Below are 19831 nucleotides of genomic sequence, written 5' to 3'. Positions count from 1 at the left end.
GGTTGCCACTCCATTACATACTTGCTGCAACACACAGCATCCCAGTGAAGCACAGACAGTAAAGCGGTGTTAACGGCAAGCATTTGTCCAAATTGCTACTTTGACTTCATCGTTTTGGAGAGTGCAGCTGGGAGATCAGAGTTAAATCCCAAATCTATTTGACACCCTTAACCATCTGGGGATTAAGATGCTAATCCCCACTCTTATTGGAAGTGCCACTCTGAGGATAGCAGCTTATTTTTCTATTACCTGGGATGATGGTATCAGAGATAGGGACACTTTCCTTGTCATCCTTGACAGTGTAAACACTGACATTGTACTCCAGGCCGGGACTCAGGTTATCAAAAGTGCAGGAACTCTGATCAGCATGAACCTCTTCTTCCAAAGAATATCCCTGCTGGCCATTTGTAGGGGTTGTGGTAATTCTATAACCAGTAATGTCTGGAGAAAAAAGAAAGGAGGAAGTTTTTGCACCAAGCATCTGTGAGCCAGAGCATATTTAACTAGACTCCAATGGTGGACTCACGGAGCAGAATGCAGAAGGACCTGGCATTTACTGAGGACTCCACTGTCACTGTCATTCAATGCTTGCAACAATCCTTTCAGGCAGTTCTAAAATCCTCACTTTATTTTATTTTTTTATTTTTATTTTTTGAGACAGTCTCCCTCTATCACTCAGGCTGGAATGCAGTGGCACAATCTTGGCTCATTTCAGCCTCTGCCAAGATCCTCATTTTTTTTTTTTTTTTTTTTTTTTNAAAAAAAAAAAAAAAATTATGACTGATGCAGTGGCTCATGCCTGTAATCTCACTGCTTTGGGAAACCAATGTGGAAGGATTGCTTGAGGCTAAGAGTTGGAGACCATCCTGGGCAACATAGCAAGACCCTGTCTATAAAACTGGCTTTTTTGCTGGGCGTGGCACCTCACATCTGTAATCCCAGCACTTTGGGAGCCGGAGGCAGATGGATCATGAGGTCAGTAGTTCGAGACCAGCCTGGCCAACGTGGTGAAACCCTGTCTCTACTAAAAATACAAAAAGTTTCAATATTAATGGCTAATATTGTAGCAAATAAAAAAAGAAAAAGAAGAAAAAAATACAAAAAGTAATAATAATTAGCCAGGCGTGGTGGCACTTGCCTGTAATCCCAGCCACTTGGGAGGCTAAAGCAGGTGAATTGCTTGAACCCAGAGGCAGAAGTTACAGTGAGTTGAGATCACACCACTGTACTCCAGCTTGGGCTACAGAGCAAGACTCCATCTCAAGAAAAAAATAATTAATTTTTTTAAGTTAGGTAGGTGTGGGGGCATATGCCTGTAGTCCCTGACACGGCTACTCAGGAAGTTGAGGAAGGATCATTTAAGCCTACCAGTTTGCCTCTGCACTCCAGCCTGGGCAGCAGAGCAAGACCCTGTCTAAAAAATTAGGCAGGCAGGGTTTGCCAATTTAGAGGCCAGTCATATAAAGAACCCCTTTGAGCGGAATGTATAGGCTCTGGGTTTGGAAAAATGTAAGGAAAATTGGAGCAGCTGCTCTTAGGAAATCATTTGTCTATTAAAAAAACGTATCAGCAGGCATTTGAGGGTTACCAAGTTTGTGAATTTTGTATGAAGAAAGTTATATGACTCATACTTGTAATCCCAGTACTTTGGGTGGAGGATGGGAGGATCACTTGAGCCCAGGAGTTTGGGACCAGCCTGGGCGACAAAGGGAGAGCCTACTACCTCTACAAAAATAAACACATTACTGGGCGTGGTGGTGCATGTCTGTGGTCCCAACTACTTGGGAGGCTGAGGCAGGAGGATTGCCTGAGCCTGGGAGGTCGAGGCTGCAGTGCGCCGTGATTGTGCTACGGCACTCCAGCCTGGGTGGCAGAGCGAGACCCTGACTCAAAAGAAAAACATTATGTGACTGCCAGTTAATGTCAACTTATGCTGTGCTAATACAGGGTGGGTGGGTCGGTGAGAGACTCTGTGGCTGTGATTAAACCACACCTGAAGTATTGGTCTTGGTTCTGGGTGCCACTTTTATGAGGGTCGCTACTAACTGTAATTTATCCAGAAAAGTGTAATGAAGTTAGGATGGGAAATGAACTTGAAGCCATGTCATTTAAGGAATGATTGAAAGGATAGAGATATTTTAGCTTGGCAAAAAGATTCCTTCATGGCTATCTTCAGTATGTAAATATCATAAGAGGATAGCATTAGGCTTTTTCTCTTAGGTCTGAATCAGTACTGAGTGGGTATGGTGGTAGGAGGGAGATTTTGAGTCATTAAAATTGGTCTCAGGTGCACCAAAATAGTGTAAGCCTTATGAATATCAAGAAAAGTAGGTCTCAGGCTTTTTTTTTTTTTTTTGAGACGGAATTTTTCTGTCTCTAGGCACTAGGCTGGAGTGCAGTGGCGTAATCTCGGCTTCCTGCAATCTCTGCCTCCTGGGTTCAAGCAATTCTCCTGCCTCAGCCTCCCAAGTAGCTGGGACTACAGGCACGCGCCGCCATGCCCAGCTAATTTTTGTGTTTTTTAGTAGAGACAGGGTTTCACCATGTTGGCCAGGATGGTTTCGATCTCTTGACCTCATGATCCGCCCACCTCGGCCTCCCAAAGTAAGATCCTCACTTTAAAGGAAATTTTGAACCAGTGAGTGATTCCCAAAAGCTTTTTTTGTCTCCAAATCCCATAGTCCTATCACTGCATCCCGCTTTTCCTTAATGGATTATTTGAAGACAGCTGAGGAATATTCCTTTCTACCCACTAGTATGGAATCGCTCTCAACATAAAGCACATTCCCCAAAGAGAACTCTCCTAATTCAAAAGGCCTGAAACTATGGGATTTACAGGAAGAGAATTAAGAAGGCGAAAAGGTGAAAAACAAAAGAGGTGATACTTATTCTAGAAAGAGTATTGATTGGGAGGCTGAGGCAGGCAGATCACCTGAGGTCAGGAGTTTGAGACTGGCCTGGCCAACATGGTGAAACCCTGTCTCTACTAAAAATACAAAAATTAACTGGGCGTGGTGGCCGAGATTTCGCCACTGCACTCCAAGCCTGGGTGACAGAGCGAGACTCAAAAAAAAAGAACGATAAAAAAGAGTATTGATTGTTGTAGTCTTCAGGAATCACAGAAATTGGGCAGTAAAAGAGTTGAGGGGGAGGAGGAGAAAGACAGTCAAAAACAGTGACAACTAGAGATCTGCAGGGCCAGCTTAAAAGTAAAATGAGAAAGTATATTAAACTTTATGAAGGGCAAGGAGATGACAGTATGTTTTGCCATTAGGAACAGGGTGAACATTAACATGGCAAATACGAGGAAACCCAACTGGATGAGAAATAAATATTGAGATCGTTACACTTGCTACTGATCATCCAAATGTGTGGGCTGGGCGATTGAGACAAGCAAGGTGTTAATGGTCCTGCTGCTAACAAGCATGAAGCTTGCCAACTTCAAATTTCAAATTCGGAGCAACTCAGCTGGAAATTGTATAGCTTTGGCTTAAACGATGTTTCCAAACATAATGAAAACTTCCTGAAAATCACTCTACTTCAGAGGGAGATTAAAAGAGCTGGTTTTATTCTGTGTGATTGCATACATTAATCAGATTTAGAGATGATTGCCTTAGCTTTGTGCCCTGGCAAAAATAAGAACTATATAATACTTTTTTAAACAAAAATTTCACGATGATTTACCGGTAAATTTAGAAATAGCTAAATAATAAACTAAGCATATCCCTTAAATTAATAAGTATATGAGGTAATAATGTAATCAACATTCATTGAAACTTCTGTTTCTGTTTAAGGTTTTCTCAGTAAGTTTTGTGAGACTTTCATGTGGTTTTGGCAAAAGTAATGAATATCTAAAATTTCCTGTTATTGCCTTAGTACATCATGTTATTTGAATATTGTTATAGCTATCTTTACATAATTTTACATTTTATAAATAATTTTCAAATATGTGTGAATGGGGAATTTAGATAAATGCTTCATTTAAAGTTTTTAAAAGTCATGAAACCCCTTGACCAAATTTTTCAGTTTGCATAGAATATAATTTAAAAACAATTACATTCCAAATATGTGAAGTTGGGTGTGGAAGGAGTCTACAAACAATCCCAGTTTTGTAACATTTAAAATGTGTGACTATGAGTCGGCCGATTTTTTCAAAGTCTCAGTTTTCGTATTCTGTAAAATGAAGGTATTTCTGCCTTTCATCACCCTTAAATAATTGCAGTGCAACTCATGACAAAACATTCACAAAACTTCAGGGAACAATAAACTTAGGCTCTATAACCACTCAAAAAAGGGAAATTACGTAATATGACTTCAGCCATTTGTTTGGCAATTTTTAATGCACTCAGCGAAAGGCACCTTCCACACTGCTTTTCTTCAGTCTTACAGCTGTGTAAGGATCTGCCTTGTCCCTGTAGACTAGCGTAAGATTGTTCTGTTTCCTGTGATTGAAGTCAACATGCATTAAAAGCACCCTGCATGCTGCTCCATGATGTTCACTAGATTTTGCTATAGTTTTATGGAGAGCTGAGCAATTGTAATTCAAATCCTATCTTCCTCTGAAAGGAACATAGTTTCTAAAATCTTTGTCTTGGGAAGGTATGGTGTATACTTGCCCTCTGTTCCATCCCATGCTTACCTGGGGTGGTGCTCCTCTCCCAGGAGACTGTGAGCACTCCAGTGTCAGGGTTTGACTCCAGATGCAAGTTTGTTGGTGGAGACAATGCTATGCAGAAAGAAAATTTTAAAAGTTAAAGCTAACACAAAGCTCTTGACCTGTGTAATCTTTCCTCCTTCCCTACCTCCCTCTCTTCCATGCTTCTTCCCTCCCTCCCATAAAAATATAGGTTACACTACGAAAACATGATGGACAGCAGCAATTCTCTGACCAAGACTTTTTTTTAAATGATTACCGATTTTACAACACTATTGAAATTATTTTCATCTTTCCAGTTCATAAATATTCTTGACATGGAAAGAACATCTCCAGTGCCATAAAATATAAGGCATGAATTGAACCTGCTACCCCAAATTCAGGAATAGCATTAATAATATAAGTAAGGATAAAGTATTTCCCCTGTGCCATTCTCATAAGTAAAAAGTGATATTGACACTAGCTTTTTTCAAAAAGTGGAACAGTTTTAAAAACGAATCGAAAAGGGAAAAAATTCTTCTTACGTGTCACCACTTTGTTTACGATTGGTGCATCCCTTTCCTGTCCATCTCTCAGGACTTGGATGGTGTAGACATATTCCACTCCTGGAGTCAAGCCAGACACAACGATGCTTCCTGAGTCTGAAGTCACTTCTCGTGGTGCCTCTCCTCCCTGGCTTGGTCGAACACCCAGCTAGAGGAAGGAAAGCAAAATAAACACCAAGGCAAATATTTCCAGAGCTGTGTTACTGCTGTGAGGTTGTGATTATGCTTTAAATAGTGTGAACTCTTCAGAAACTGCACAATGTACTTTTATTAAGAAATGATTTGGGGACTCTTTTATATACTTTAGCTGGAAATTCCCCAAGGTAGGGGAGTGATCTTCCAAACTGCATTAAGGTGGCTTGTAATGAAAGGTTCCAGAGAAATGGCATTACATATTGCTTTGCTTGATAAAGAATCTCTTGTTACAAACCAAACATACACGGGACTGTGGGCCACATGGTAGTTCATTTCTGTTTTTTGTGTGTGTGCTAGAAGGAATGACTGAGCTCTCTAAGTTATTCACATTCAATTCACCTTTTAGTTGCCATTTAAAGGCACTAGCCCTTGTAGCAACTGTTTTGGAAAAACAAACCTTTTGAAGAGATATGTTCATAGCTTTAACTGCAGGATGATACATTATAAGAGAAGAATAACTATACCCATGATTTAAAATCCTTTTAAGATTCTATTTCAAAAGCTTAGGTAACACTGTGTCATCAAATAGTGTTCAACTCTAGAGAGATCCTTCACACATCATAAGGCTTCTGAAAGTCAGCACGACATTATTAAGGGAATTTAAAAGGTATACTGGCAATCTTCAAAAAGTTCCTCTATATTTGAGTAGCATAATCATAAATATGGCCATTTATATACTTCATCTTTGGTGTATTTTTTAAACCATCAAGGGGATTGAGTCCTGATTTCCAGCGATAACAAGTATTTGTCTCTTCACACTAAATACCATAGAACGGAATTCTTTTAAACTTACTCATTTGTATTCATCACTTCCCTAATATCATTACTTTAAAGAAGATGAATCCAGATATCCACAGGGAAACGTTAATCTTAACTTCTATTAAGAGATTCCCCCGCAGTGCTTTGAACAGTTGGAGATGAAACTGATTGGATAAAAATGCGATTTTTTAAGTGACTCTGAGTTTCATTGGTCTCCCTAAATTGGCTTTTGTGAACTTGTTCACACCCATTTAGAACAACACATCAATGAAGTTTTCCTGTTTTTTTTGAAATGTAATTCCCTGTGGGAAAGGATAGAGAAAATAAGATAACAACAAGCAACAGCTTCATACTAATGTTTTATCCTCTGCGAAGCACTGTCAGAGCCTCTGCCCATCCTTTCAACAATTCAGTGAGGTAGACAGGGAAGGATTGTTAGGCCCTGACAATGTAATGAAAGATGTATGAACAGAAGCAGGTGATAAAACCCAGGTCTCCTGACTCCTGAACACCCTGTGTCCACCACATGGGAAACACAAGGACATCTCAGGGCTGTATCACAGAAATTAGGGACATCTGCAGTTTACCTTAAAACCAATTCTTGGAGCAGGTGTCCATGTGATCACAATGGTGGTCTCAGTCACCTCAGTGTTGTAAGGTGGAATGGAGCTCCCCGGCTGCACTGTGAGAGAAAATCAATGCACATATTCAAACCTCAAAAATCACAGATGATTGCATAGAATATAGATAATAAGTATTTTTATGGAGAACCTCAGTTTAACCACACAATAGATAGAGAATGTAACATATATTTTTTCACTGGGTGAGAATTGGGAGAGGATCAGGCTTCTCAATCTTGAATGTGCCACATACGTTATCTGGGGTCTGGCTAAAATGCAGCTTTTGTTTCTGGAGATCCAACAAAGAACTAGGGAGTTTGCGTTTCTGACAAATTCACAGATAATGCCAATTCTGCTGGCCCATGAATTATACCTGAGTAACAAGGGGTTACACATCTTCTAAGGAGGGCTTTTCAGTAAATTACAGAATCTAATTCATGTCTTTTGATTATTGCTGGGATTTGAGTTTGATGACAATAAATTCCCCTATATTGCCAGTATAAAACCCCTTATGAAACGTAAAACTGGCCACCACAAACTGATTATCATATTGTTTCTTAATCATTAATTTAAGAACAATGGTTAAATTATAGATGGTTATATAAAATCAGCTTTATGCTGGGCAGGGATCAGTGGCTCACACCTATAATCCAGCACTTTGGGAGGCTGAGATGAGTGAATCACTTGAGGTCAGGAGTTCGAGGTCAGGCTGGTCTCTGGTCTCTACTTTTAAAAGAAATCTTTTTTTTTTTTTCTGAGATGGAATCTTGCTCTGTCACCCAGGCTGGAATGCAGTGGCTTGATCTCATCTCACTATAACCTCTGCCTCATGGATTCAAGTGATTCTCCTGCCTCAGACTCCCAAGTAGCCAGGACTACAGGTGCCTGTCACCACACCCAGCTAATTTCTGTATTTTTAGTAGAGACGGGGTTTCACTATGTTGTTCAGGCTGGTTTCAAACTCCTGACCTCAGGTGATCCACCTACCTCAGCCTTCCAAAGTGCTGGGATTAAAGGCATAAGCCATGGCACCTGGCTTTAAAAAAAATTCTTATTTTTAAGTAAAAGGTTTGTTTTGGGTTTTAGTAGCAAAAATTAATAAGAAAAGAAAGAAAGAAAGAAAGAGAAAGAGAGAAAGAAAGAAGAAAGAAAGAGGGAAGGAAGGAAGGAAAGAAAGAAAGAAAGGAGAAAAAGAAAGAGAAAGAAAGAAAGAAAAAAGAAACAAAGAAACAAGAAAGAAAGAAAGAAAGAAAGAAAGAAAGAAAGAAAGAAAGAAAGAAAGAAAGAAAGAAAGAGAAAGAAAAAAGAAAAAAAAAGAAAGAAAAGAGGCATGTATATATAAAGTTAAGATAGAGATTTCCAAGAACTTTGCAAATCTTATTATAAATGTAGAAAGGTAAGGTCACGGAAGGCCAGATATTTTGAGATGGGTAAGTTAAGTTCAAGGGTATCAAGTATATTAATAGCCCTGGTCACACTGATGTCTCCACAATTCTTCCTCTCTTTACATCTCAATCAAATTTTGTTCCCATTGGAAAAAAACCTCTGAATGCATTTATACTAAATAATGAATGGCTGGCGAGACAAAGCATTTGTCTCCAGAGTTATACAAACAGGGATTAAAAAGTGTTCAGACTCCAAGTCTCAACTCAACTCCGGTCAATTTTTTTTTTCTTTTGCCATGTGGGAATTTAGAATCAACATTGCCATTCTCGCATTTTTTTCCAGTCTGGATTCTAAGGAGCAATTTTTTATTTTTATTTTAAAAATACCATAGGCTGGGTGCAGTGGCTTACGCCTGTAATCCCAGCACTCTGGGAGGCTGAGGTGGGTGGATCACCTGTGGTCAGGAGTTCGAGACCTGCCTGATTAACATGGTGAAACCCTGTCTCTACTAAAAAAATAAGAAAATTAGCTGGGTATGGTGGTATGTGCCTGTTGTCCCAGCTACTCAGGGAGGCTGAGAAAGGAGAATTGTTTGAACTCGGGAGGCAGAGGTGGCAGTGAGCCGACATCATCCCACTGCACTCCAGCCTGGGAAACAGAGCAAGACTCCATCTCAAAAAAAAAAAAAAAAATGTGAGAAAAAGTCAAATACATGTGTGGGCCACTTCATAATGATAGCTCTAATGGATTATGGCACTACTGGTTTCGTGAGTTATTTCATCTATGTATGTTGTTATTTTGATGGTGTTTGGTGGAAGGCGGGGGTGCATGAATAGGACAGGTGACTACTGATGCCTTTTAGTACCTCTGAAATTATACACCACTTGGCTGCTGCTGACTCTGCCAAAATGCCATGGCCAGCCCTGTGTGACCATTTTTAATGGCCCACAAAAAAAACAATTCAGAGAATAGTTAGTTTCTTTCACTGAACATCTGCGAAAACCACAACTTTTTCACAATTATATTCTCCTCAACTATCCTGGGCTTTAAGATCAGGTATTTTCTATGGTTTGAGCCAGCCAGCTAAAGTCTTCCCAAGTTTAAGATGATGCTTTCTGCCTGGGAAGGCGATTATGGGAAAATCACCAAACCACAAACTCACAAACTGATGTCAAACAAAGGATGTGATTCTAAGGGTGAGCTATGGGTTCTGGCAGGCCTTGTTAGGGAAGAAGAGCACAGCTGTTAAAGAAATAAAATTTGCCCTATCAATACAGGAATAAGCTGAATTTCCCCCAGAAACAGCTTTTTCCCTAGCATTTCTCACATTAGCTCTTAAGAATTTAGCACAAGTTACAAAACTGAGAAAAGTTATTCCCAGAATTCAGCTTAATAAGATAGTAAAAAACTAGAGAAACTTAGTAATTTCAAAAGCATGTAAGCCCTGCTGATGTTTACAGCTTTAGGGAGTACTTAAAGTTCAAATGGAGTTGTAGAATACCCTGCTTACATTAGTTTATTTAAATATAAGCTTCCTTGAGCTGTTTTTAATTCCTTCCTCAATTATCTACTCACCAAATAATTTTTTGGAAGCATAAGCTGTGCCAGACACTATGTTAACCTTTATCTAATAAAATCAGTTTTGGCTATCAGTATTTCAATTAAAATAATTATATTTTATATGAAGGTATTTTGCAGAGCATAAAATAATATATCCAATATACCAAAGTCTTCAGAAGAACTTGAAAAATCTTGACCCTGGCCGGGCGCGGTGGCTCAAGCCTGTAATCCCAGCACTTTGGGAGGCCGAGGCGGGTGGATCACGAGGTCAAGAGATCGAGACCATCCTGGTCAATACGGTGAAACCCCGTCTCTACTAAAAATACAAAAAAATTAGCTGGGCATGGTGGCACGTGCCTGTAATCCCAGCTACTCAGGAGGCTGAGGCAGGAGAATTGCCTGAACCCAGGAGGCGGAGGTTGCGGTGAGCCGAGGTCGCGCCATTGCACTCCAGCCTGGGTAACAAGAGCGAAACTCCGTCCCCCCAAAAAAAAAAAAAAATCTTGACCCACAACCTTCCCTAAATTATTGTTAGCATCATTTAAAATGCTTTTTCTTTTATAAGCACTGTATTCAACAAAAGAAGCTACATAAAATATGTCTTATGTTAAGGAATGAAAAAGACAACTATAGAATTCTACATTTTAGTAAAAGACAACATCTACTGAAAGGGCACGTTCACTGAAATCTCTATTCTAATTCACCGAGGGACATTTATAAGAAATGAATATTTATAAAAAATATAAAGACATTAATTTCATGAGAGTAGATTTTAGAGTATCTTAGAACCATGTAAAATTTTAGCAAAAGTTTCAGGTAAGCTTATTTGCAAATTAAAAGTGAATTTTACTTGCTTATGATTAACTATTACTTAGGAAAAAGGCTTCATGGGCCAAACTTCTTACAGCAAATTTAAATGGAAGTAAGTTTCTCTTAAAATATGAATTCTTATGGGGAAAAGTTTACATTTTCTTTGGGAAATCAATTCCATAGTTATTTACAAACTAGTCTTGTATTGACTTTTTGAATGCTTTTTAACCTCCGTACTTATAAATTAATCAGAGAGTAACATTTGTTGAAAGATCTCAGAAAATTGCAAACTCATCCATGGTTACAATATATGCTGAAAAAGTGCTTATGTTAGGTGCTTCCGTGATTCAAAATGTTGAGTTGAAAATAACAAATAATGTTCAGCTAGAAAGAACATTAAGAACTATAAGAAAGAAGTAGTCTTATAATTCTCTGTGATAGAAATGGAAATGTATTTAATAGAAATCAGTTTGTGAATAGAGGTCTTTATTGTGATGTAGATATGTAGAAGATTTAAGACCACTTCCTTTAAAACGTTGAGCAAAAGGACAGACATGACCAAAAAATATTGTTAGCATTTTTCTCCTCTGAGGAATTTCAACCGTAATTTCAGAAAAAAAGCGATTCTGTCTGCAAAAGTACTTTAATCTTCTGGAGCCAGCACTCGTAAAGAAATCATTTCCTTGGCTTCTTGTTCTATCAGTTGGTTCCCATTCAATCTGTAGATATTTTTTATTCTGCATTTTATAGTTACTATTCAACACCCAAAGTGATAGAACGTGGACATAGGTGCTAATTTTTTCTTGCCTTAACTCGCACTTGGTAAATTCACTTAAGGTAACATAATTGAATTTTTCTAATAGCAGAGTGCTTTAAACCCATGTTACTCAAAGTGTTGGACCTAGAGGAAAGATGGCACTTGGCAGTATGTGCAAATGCACACACTGCTTCCCTCATCAAGAAAATCTGGCTTCAGAAAAATTCTCAGCTGTACTGAGCAGGGTGCTTTGTGATTTACATTCTGGCACAACCCTTTTCCTTGTTGCAGACTAGCAGCAAACAATGAACAAGGCCAGCAGCCAGTCTATCGAGCACATTTTTAGTATCACTGCTTTAAATTATGTACTAACTTTTTAATGTTTGTTTTTTTTAAAAAAAAAAAAAACAAACATGAAGAATAGAGAACGTAAAATAGTTAAGCATTTGATTTGCAGCTTACATGTGGAAAAGACTCCAGTGACTTTGGGGCTCTGTTGGTTGCCCTTTATGGCCACGAGGGATACGGTGTACTCAGATCCAGGCTGCAGGTTCCTCAGTGGGTACTTCGAGGCGGAGGGACCCACATTGTACTGCTTGGGCTGGCCTCCTCGGGTCGGGCCCACGGTCAGTCGGTACCCTGTTATCCGCGCCCGAGGCCGAGTCCATATCACCAGGACAGTAGAATCAGTTTCATTGACAAACTGGAGGTTAGTGGGAGCATCCAGTTCTAGGAAAAAAGAAGAAACATGCCAAGAAATATTTAGATCGGTGCTGATCATCACTCAAGTCCTGAAGCTTGACTGAATGTCTAAGCTTTCTCTCCTCAAGGTTGCAACTATGTGAAAGTCAAAACCCTGGGAAAACCGAGCCATTAAGAGATAGAGTGCTACACAGAACTTTGCCAAAACTCTGCCAGTCATGAGAAATTGTGGAACCATTTTGCTTGATCATCAGGAAGTCTAGTTTTCCAGCACGACTTTCCCACCACGCTCAGAAATTATAGTTATATTACAGCAATGGTGTTTTTAAAAAGGCAAAACAAACACTTCTGAACCTCACAGTTTGCCCTGAGCCAAACAGATTAAGGAAAGAAGGATATGCCTCCTAAAATGACAGCAAGAAGAAGCTCTCTACGGGTCAAAAGCAATATTCTGTGAATATTCCTTTGCTGGAGAAATAAAAGTTATTTTCACATGGTTCAGATTAGATAATAATTACAGTAATTATAACATATACTCAAATCATCAGATTCATGGTAGGATACTGGTGAATTTGCACTATCACAGTCACAAAAATTGTGGAATTTATTCTTGAGAATAATAACCAGGAATTTTTCCCACCGAAATTTAAATAACCTTTCAAATAGAGGAAATCTTTAAGACGTAGTCAAGTATAATAACTGAGAGCATGGGCTTTGGACATAGGTTACAGAGCCAGCTCTGTCCCTTCCTATCTCTGTGACCATACAAGTTGCAAAACTTTTTAAAAACCTCAGTTTCTTTATGTATTTGATGTGGATACTAGTAAGACCTTCTGGCTGGGCACGGTGGGTCACGCCTGTAATCCCAGCACTTTGGGAGGTCAAGGTGGGCAGATCATTTGAGGTCAGGAGTTCAAGACCAGCCTGGCCAACATGGTGAAACCCCGTCTCTACTAAAAATACAAACATTAGCTGGGCATGATGGCATACAACTGTAGTCCCAGTTGCTTGGGAGGCTGAGGGAGAAGAATCACTTGAACCCAGGAGGTGGAGGTTGCGGTGACCTGAGATGGTACCACTGCACTAGAGCCTGGGTGACATAGTGAGACTCTGCCTCAAAAATAATAATAATAATAATAATAAGACCGTTCTTCCTAAGGTCAAAACAAAGAGTAAATATGAGAATAATGCTTGTAAAAACTGAGCCAATAAGCCGGTGGCTAGTAATACTAGATTCTTGACAATTGCTATTCTTAAATGAATTCTACTGTAAGTGTTATAAGCCTGCATTTTAACTTTGACCTAGATATATTTAGTTACATAAAAACTGCACTCAGAGTAGATTCCCCTCAGTTCTCCCCGCTTAGAATGCTTCCACTGGTACAGGAATTTTAGAGATGGGTTACCACTTAGCACCCATGGAGCTTGTCTGAGTTTTGTTTTCAAGTTTAACATGCTTTGTGTTCACTATACATTCCCTTGCCAGCTGGGAATTTTCCTCTTTCTAAGCCATACACCTCTGAGTGAATGGTTTGCTGAGCTTCCTCACAGGCTGGGAGTGAGGGTGGAGAATTTGGAGGGGAGGTAAAGTTAGGAGAAGACTCACTGGTTGTCTGTTGGGCAGTCAGAGGCTTGCTCTCCCTCCCATGGTTCACTGCAAAGACTTTGAAGTAATAGGTGACCCCGGGGGACAGCCCGGTGACTTCTGCAAAGGTGTTTCTGCTGATAGGCAGCCTCTGGCCATGCTCCCCAGGCAGGTTGACGGGGATCACATCCACGCGGTAGCCGGTCACCACACTCTCAGGGGGTGTCCACATGATGGTGACCTTCACGTCTGTCACTTCCACAAACTGTAGGTCCCTGGGAGAGGGCACTGTATCTAACAGACAAGAGTCAACAGATCATTCACATTTTCTGCTGAAGATTTTTTATTTTTAATTTTTATTGTTTTTAGAGACAGGGTTTCACCACATTGGTCAGGCTGGTCTCGAACTCCCAACCTCAGGTCTTGGCCTCCCAAAGTGCTGGGATTACAAGCATGAGCCACCACACCCAGCCTTGCTGAAGATTGTTTTTAAGAAGCCAGTTTCTTGGCTATGTTAGGCAGTTCATTGAGCCTCTCATTTGAGAGTTATGCTAAGGTTTGTCTCTTAATCAGATAATATTTTCATGGTCCAGTCATCGTGCTTAGATTATGACATTTGAAGCTTTTATCTAAAACAGCTAGGTAATAAATGAGTTACCAGCATATGAAGTATCATATGGTAGTTGGGGGAGGGGGTTATAAAAGAGATGCTAAAAAAAAAAACCTTTGAAATAACTGCAGCAAATAATGTAATGGTTTTTGTCTTACTGGAGCATTTTATAATACTTAAGAATCAAAGATGAAATGAGCCCTAAGCTCCTGGGGAAAAATCTGTAGACCGATGTTATGGTGTTGGTTTTTAATCAGAAAGGCCAGTACCCAGCCTTGATAAATTACTTATGACATTTCAGCTAAATATCAGAAGTTAAGGGAAAAACTAATATGTAAGATTACTTGAATGTGGGAAATGTTGACAGAGACAAAACAACCCTCCCTCAGGAACAATCCTGATAAGATACCATCAGAAGTATCTTGAAAAAGTTACCTGGACGTGGGGTGCCAGTGGTTTCTTGTTGAATGACAACAGGAGTACTTTCTTGATTTTCTTCCACAGCATAGATAGTGATGTTATATTGAACACCAGGCTGCAAGTCACTGAGGGTGACGGAGTTTGCAGTTTCAGGAAGGTTGAGTTCCGTGCTGCTACCTTCTACTGATGGCGAATAGACTATTCTGTACCCTGTAGATTCATGAGCAAAAGTAAAATGCACTGTTTTCTTAGAGACAGAGGCTTAGAAACACCATAAATCCTCCCTCTTCTAACAGCCCTTAGCATCTTGCTTGATTAGTGAAGAGCCAGTGATTCTTTTTGACTCTTTTAATATTGTCACTTCTTATAATAATGACTATTCAGCAAGAAGATAAAATAAGAACAGTCATGCAAACCTTTTTAATAATAAATGTCATCCTTGAAGACCTCAGATCCTTAATAAATGTCAATTAGAGATGCCATTAGGGGAAAGTATTCATGTTAAGCTGATTTTTCCTCTTTGAGCTCCAGATGATGGAAGCAATTAATGAAGCAGCCTGAGCAGAGTTGTCTAGCATTGTGTGTGTCTTTTAGAAACTTCAGTGATGAGGCAGTTAAATCACCTAATGAGCTAAGAAGGCAGCTCAGCTTTCTCCTTCAGAATAAATCTTAGAGCAAGGTTTTCAGGAAAATTATACCTGTTCAATGCTGGGACACCTGCTTTAATAAGGCAGTGAGCTGACTTTACAGGTTGTGTGTGTGTTGTGGTATGTGTGTATGAGGGAGTTGGTAAATGGTTTAGTGGGGAAATGTGCCCTAGGAAATACCCCCCCACATACACACATATACACCTCTCTCCCATAAATTATACCAGAGATTTCAAGTGATACGCAGGTCCACAGTCAGAATCTACTGACATCGGCCTTCCCACTAATGCCATTAAGATTAACATAGCAGTCAAAGCGGGCGTTGGGGGTGCTCAGCTGACCTGTGATGGGAGCCTGCGGTCTGCTCCAGCGAACAACAATTGAGGTGTCATCAACTAGGTCCACGGTCGGGTCAGGAGGGGCATCGGGCGCTAAGAAAGAAAGAAAGGAAGTGGGGCTGACAGTCAGGAAGTGCTGCTACAGGCCTGTGTTTTACAGAAAAAGATTCTTTTAACATTGTGTAGCACCCATGTACCTGTTGTTTGTGAAGTAGACAGGATCAAACTCTGTTCCCCGTCCTCAGATATCTGATAGACATTTACAATGTATTTTCGGCCAGGAAGCAGATCAGGGATGTTCACGGAAGTGGCTGTGCTTGGAAGATCTTTGAAATGAAAAGGAGAGGTTACTAATCAGAGCAAACTAATGCCTCAAATGACTCTACAGATTATAAGAAGAATATTTTAAGAACTATATATTCACAGGAAAAAAAGACTAGAAGGTAATGTGCTAATAGACAATCAGTGATTATCATTATTTTTTTTTACACAAAGTCTTGCTGTGTTGTACAGGCTGGAGTGCAGTGGCATGATCTCGGCTCACCACATCCTCTACCTTTCGGGTTCAAGCAATTCTCCTGCCTCAGCGTCCCGAGTAGCCAGGATTACAGGCACACACCACCATACCTGGCTAATTTTTTTTGTATTTTTAGTAGAGACGGAGTTTCACCATGTTGGCCAGGTTGATCATCTCGAACCCCTGGCCTCAAGTGATCCGCCTGCCTCGGCTTCCCAAAGTGCCAGGATTACAGGAGTGAGCCACTATGCTCGGCCTAATCAGTGATTATTAACATACTATGGGATGATCCCCCTCCTTGTCTTTCTCCTTTCTCTTCCTCCTCCTTCTTCCTTTCATTTTTCCAACTTTTTCTTTAAAGATGTATAATTCTTGTAATCTAATGCCAAATTTTAAAAAATAGCTCTCTGCAGTAATAAGTCAGGGTTGTGATTATTGGCAGAAGACAATGGGGTGAGAGTTGAGAGAGATTATTTTTCTTGATCTGGGCGCTGGTCTCAGGGTATGTTCACTTTATAAAAATTCACTGAACTCAGTGCTTACAATTGGCGCACACTTCAGTGTGCCAATATCGTTTTTTAAAGGTCCCTCACCATAAAAATTTGAAAAGTATGAGTGACGATATTGAAGAGGGAGACCCAGCCTTCTCAGATCAACTTCCCCTTTGACTATCATGCTGCATTTCAATAGAAGAAAAGGTTGACCGACTGGCACCTCCGGTTTTATCTTCCTATAGGTGACAGGCTAGGCCTTGGGGAAACTCTTCAGAAGGCACTATTTTTACTTAAAACAAGATCAAACCAGAAACCTTTTCACATGTGAGTCCTAAAACTGTAAACCAGAACCCTTTCATATGTGATTCCTGAAACTGTAAACCAAAACTTTTTCGCATATGAGTCCTAAAACCATGAACTTAAGATTCTTCCACGTGTAACATCTAAAGTATAAGCCTATATAAAGGCAGAACCTTCCTTTGTTAGAGGAGCTGGGTTTTTGACAAATTACCGTCTGGTCTCCCGGCCGAATAAACTCCTCCCTCCTTTATTTGGTGTTGGAGAGATCCGTTTCCCGCGGCTGCTCCTGCTACAATGCTGCGTTAATATTGTCAGCTGCAGTGCTGGTACTTACTTCCACTAAGAAAACAGCTTTTGCTGTAGGAATTTGTGTCTAGGTAGGCCATGATGCAACTGGCATCAGGGACCAGGACATGTGAGAGTGGCTTGGGGAAAACCCGGTCACTTCCTAGAGTTAGTTCCTTCCTTCCTCGTGCCACAGGGTGATTTTTTCAGTCTCAGCTGTCAACCAGTTCCAAACCACAGATACCACCTACCTAGAGGCCCCCTCCCAGGGAAAGTTTTCCAGCAGTTGCCCCAAACCTGTCTTGAGCAACATGTTGAGCTTACCCAGGTACTGTGGCTCATCTCCTTCCTCACTCAGCTCATATTCCACCCGGAATCCCGACACGGTGTCGGAAGCTGAGACCCAGGAGACCACAAAGCTGCTGGCTGTGATTTCAGTCACAGATTCAGAAGTGGCAACAAGGGGAGAAAAGGGAGTCGTCTCTCCTGTCACGGTGTTGCCTAGAGAGTCACAGAAAGGGGAAAGTCAGTCTTTAGCCATCTAGAAAATTTACCGTCCTCAATACGAACATCATTCAAAAAAATGTTGGTGCCACTCTTGGAAGAATATGAATTAAGAAGAGCTCAGCTCTGGGAAACTTGGGCACAGGAGGCATGAGGGTAGCCAGGTACGTACTGGTCACAGGTGAGCTTGTGCTAGTGGTGGTGAAGTCAAAGCGAGTCACTTCTTGGTGGCCGTACTGCTGGATGCTGATGAGCTGGCCCTCGTATACCACACCAGGCTTCAGACCTTTGATGGTATAGGAGTTTAAGTGGCCTGGTATGGTAGCTTCCTTCCAACGGCCTGCAGAATTTTTCTGAAAATTTAAATAAACACACACACAAGTGTTTACAAGGACAAACATGTGAAGATGAAGTTCAGTAATCTTCAAAGAAGAATGGGGGGACTTAGGCAGCTCCATTCTAGAGGAAAATCATGGAAAATAATGGAAAACTGTATTCCCAACAGTTACATAGGTAGATATAATGCCAACTATTGTGAACATCAACAAACTACTGCAGGTTACCTACTGATAGCCGTGCTCTGTTTTGTTATCTACATTCTCCCATCTAGTCTCCATACCCTCTAATGGTGAGGCAGTGGCATCATTGCTCCTGTTTTATGGATGGAGAAACAGAGTGATATGTGATATTGCCCAGGGTGATATAGTTGCAGACAATGGGCACCTTCACTTTTACCAAGTTAATTATCTTATATCAGTAACATAATATGATGAACCTAAGCTTTGCCTCTCCCATGTATTTTTTATTCCTACAACAAACAGATATATTCTTCTCTGAAGTATGGAATTGCCAATGCCATATATTCTATCTTTTAACTCAGTGGGAAACAATTCAAGTTTCTTGCCCTGAAAAAACATTCAAAGGCAGAATGCTACTTTGTGACTCAGTTCCTGGGGCCATCACATACCAGGTTCAACAAGTCTGGTTTTCTGACTCACTCTTGGATATGAGCTAGCCCATCAGAAGTGGTTAGCCAATTTTGGACAAGACTACAGAAAAAACGCAATTTTGGTTTATTTAGTCTTTTGCTTCCAGTTTATATTACACATCCTGTTCAATTTCATTAATATGCTATGGGTCACAAACTCAGTGCAGTAAAATGTGTGTGAAAGAAACACTCTTCAGACAAGATGAGACTTTCAAGTGTAAATATTCTAAACTAATATAAGTCAAAATATATTTTTTATGCCCAGTGATTTTTAAAAGTTACCCAGTCAACCAGTTCCTCAATAATTCAAATACTCAAATGTCCATTTATATTTTTGGAATAAGCAAGAGTGATCGTAGTACTCTTTGCAGTGAAATTTTAACTCAAATACACTTCAGAAAAATTTTTAAATCAGTCATTGCAATTAGCTCAAATTTATTTAGAAATTATTTTTCAACATGAGCTTGTTGGGTTAGTTAGTAGAAGAAAACAACAGAAAATAAAGTCTCAGGTGGCATCCATTAAAAAAAAACCCTGAATTTTTATAATTGTTAAAATCTCAAAAAATTCATCACTGCTGCTCTTTGAAGACTTTCCAATTCAAAGCACATTTTTCTTTTTTTTTTTTTAAGATGGGGTTTCACCATGTTGGTCAGGCTGGTCTTGAACTCCCGACTTCAGGTGATCCGCCTGCCTTGGCCTCCAAAGTGCTTGGATTACAGGCGTGAGCCACCACGCCTGGCCTCAACGTACATTTTATACGTACTTTTAAGTGTCTCCCACTGCAGTGGTCTCACATAATACTTCGGATATACTTAAGTTTAAAGAAAATAAAATTAGTGTTATAATAAAAAGATGAGAGACTAGGAGGTCTTGGATCACTGATGCTGCTGACTTAGATCACTGGATATCAAGTTCTACAAATGGCCAGATTATGGAGATTACAAAAGAGGGTGAAAGAAGAAAAAGGATGATTTTTTTTGGATGAGTTCATGTCCTTTACAGGGACATGGATGAAGCTGGAAACCATCATTCTCAGCAAAATGACACAAGAACAGAAAACCAAACATCACATGTTCTCACTCATAAGTGGGTGTTGAACAATGGGAACAGATGGCCACAGGAAGGGGAACATCACACACTGGGACTTGTCAG

General features: G+C 40.1%; 1 protein-coding gene across 29 annotated transcripts in view; it reads right to left on the bottom strand.

Annotated features, from left to right (window-relative positions):
• The window catches only part of FN1 (fibronectin 1), a 78985-nt gene that overhangs the window by 35292 nt on the left and 23862 nt on the right, over positions 1-19831 (bottom strand). For all 29 annotated transcript variants that reach the window (XM_017534956.2, XM_017534960.2, XM_017534962.1 and 26 more), the window contains exons 14-24: positions 17861-18041; positions 17509-17685; positions 15786-15914; positions 15592-15681; positions 14619-14813; positions 13595-13867; positions 11749-12015; positions 6741-6835; positions 5179-5347; positions 4640-4726; positions 250-441 (exon numbers count right to left, since the gene is read on the bottom strand). In XM_017534956.2, the coding sequence (XP_017390445.1) occupies positions 250-441; positions 4640-4726; positions 5179-5347; positions 6741-6835; positions 11749-12015; positions 13595-13867; positions 14619-14813; positions 15592-15681; positions 15786-15914; positions 17509-17685; positions 17861-18041 (1855 nt within the window). The remainder of the gene's footprint in view (positions 1-249; positions 442-4639; positions 4727-5178; positions 5348-6740; positions 6836-11748; positions 12016-13594; positions 13868-14618; positions 14814-15591; positions 15682-15785; positions 15915-17508; positions 17686-17860; positions 18042-19831) is intronic.

Source organism: Cebus imitator, unplaced genomic scaffold, assembly GCF_001604975.1.
Source record: "Cebus imitator isolate Cc_AM_T3 unplaced genomic scaffold, Cebus_imitator-1.0 Scaffold89, whole genome shotgun sequence".
Lineage (NCBI taxonomy): Eukaryota > Metazoa > Chordata > Mammalia > Primates > Cebidae > Cebus > Cebus imitator.
The sequence above is the reverse complement of the archived record's forward strand: the minus strand, read 5'-3'. Positions and strand labels throughout refer to the sequence as shown.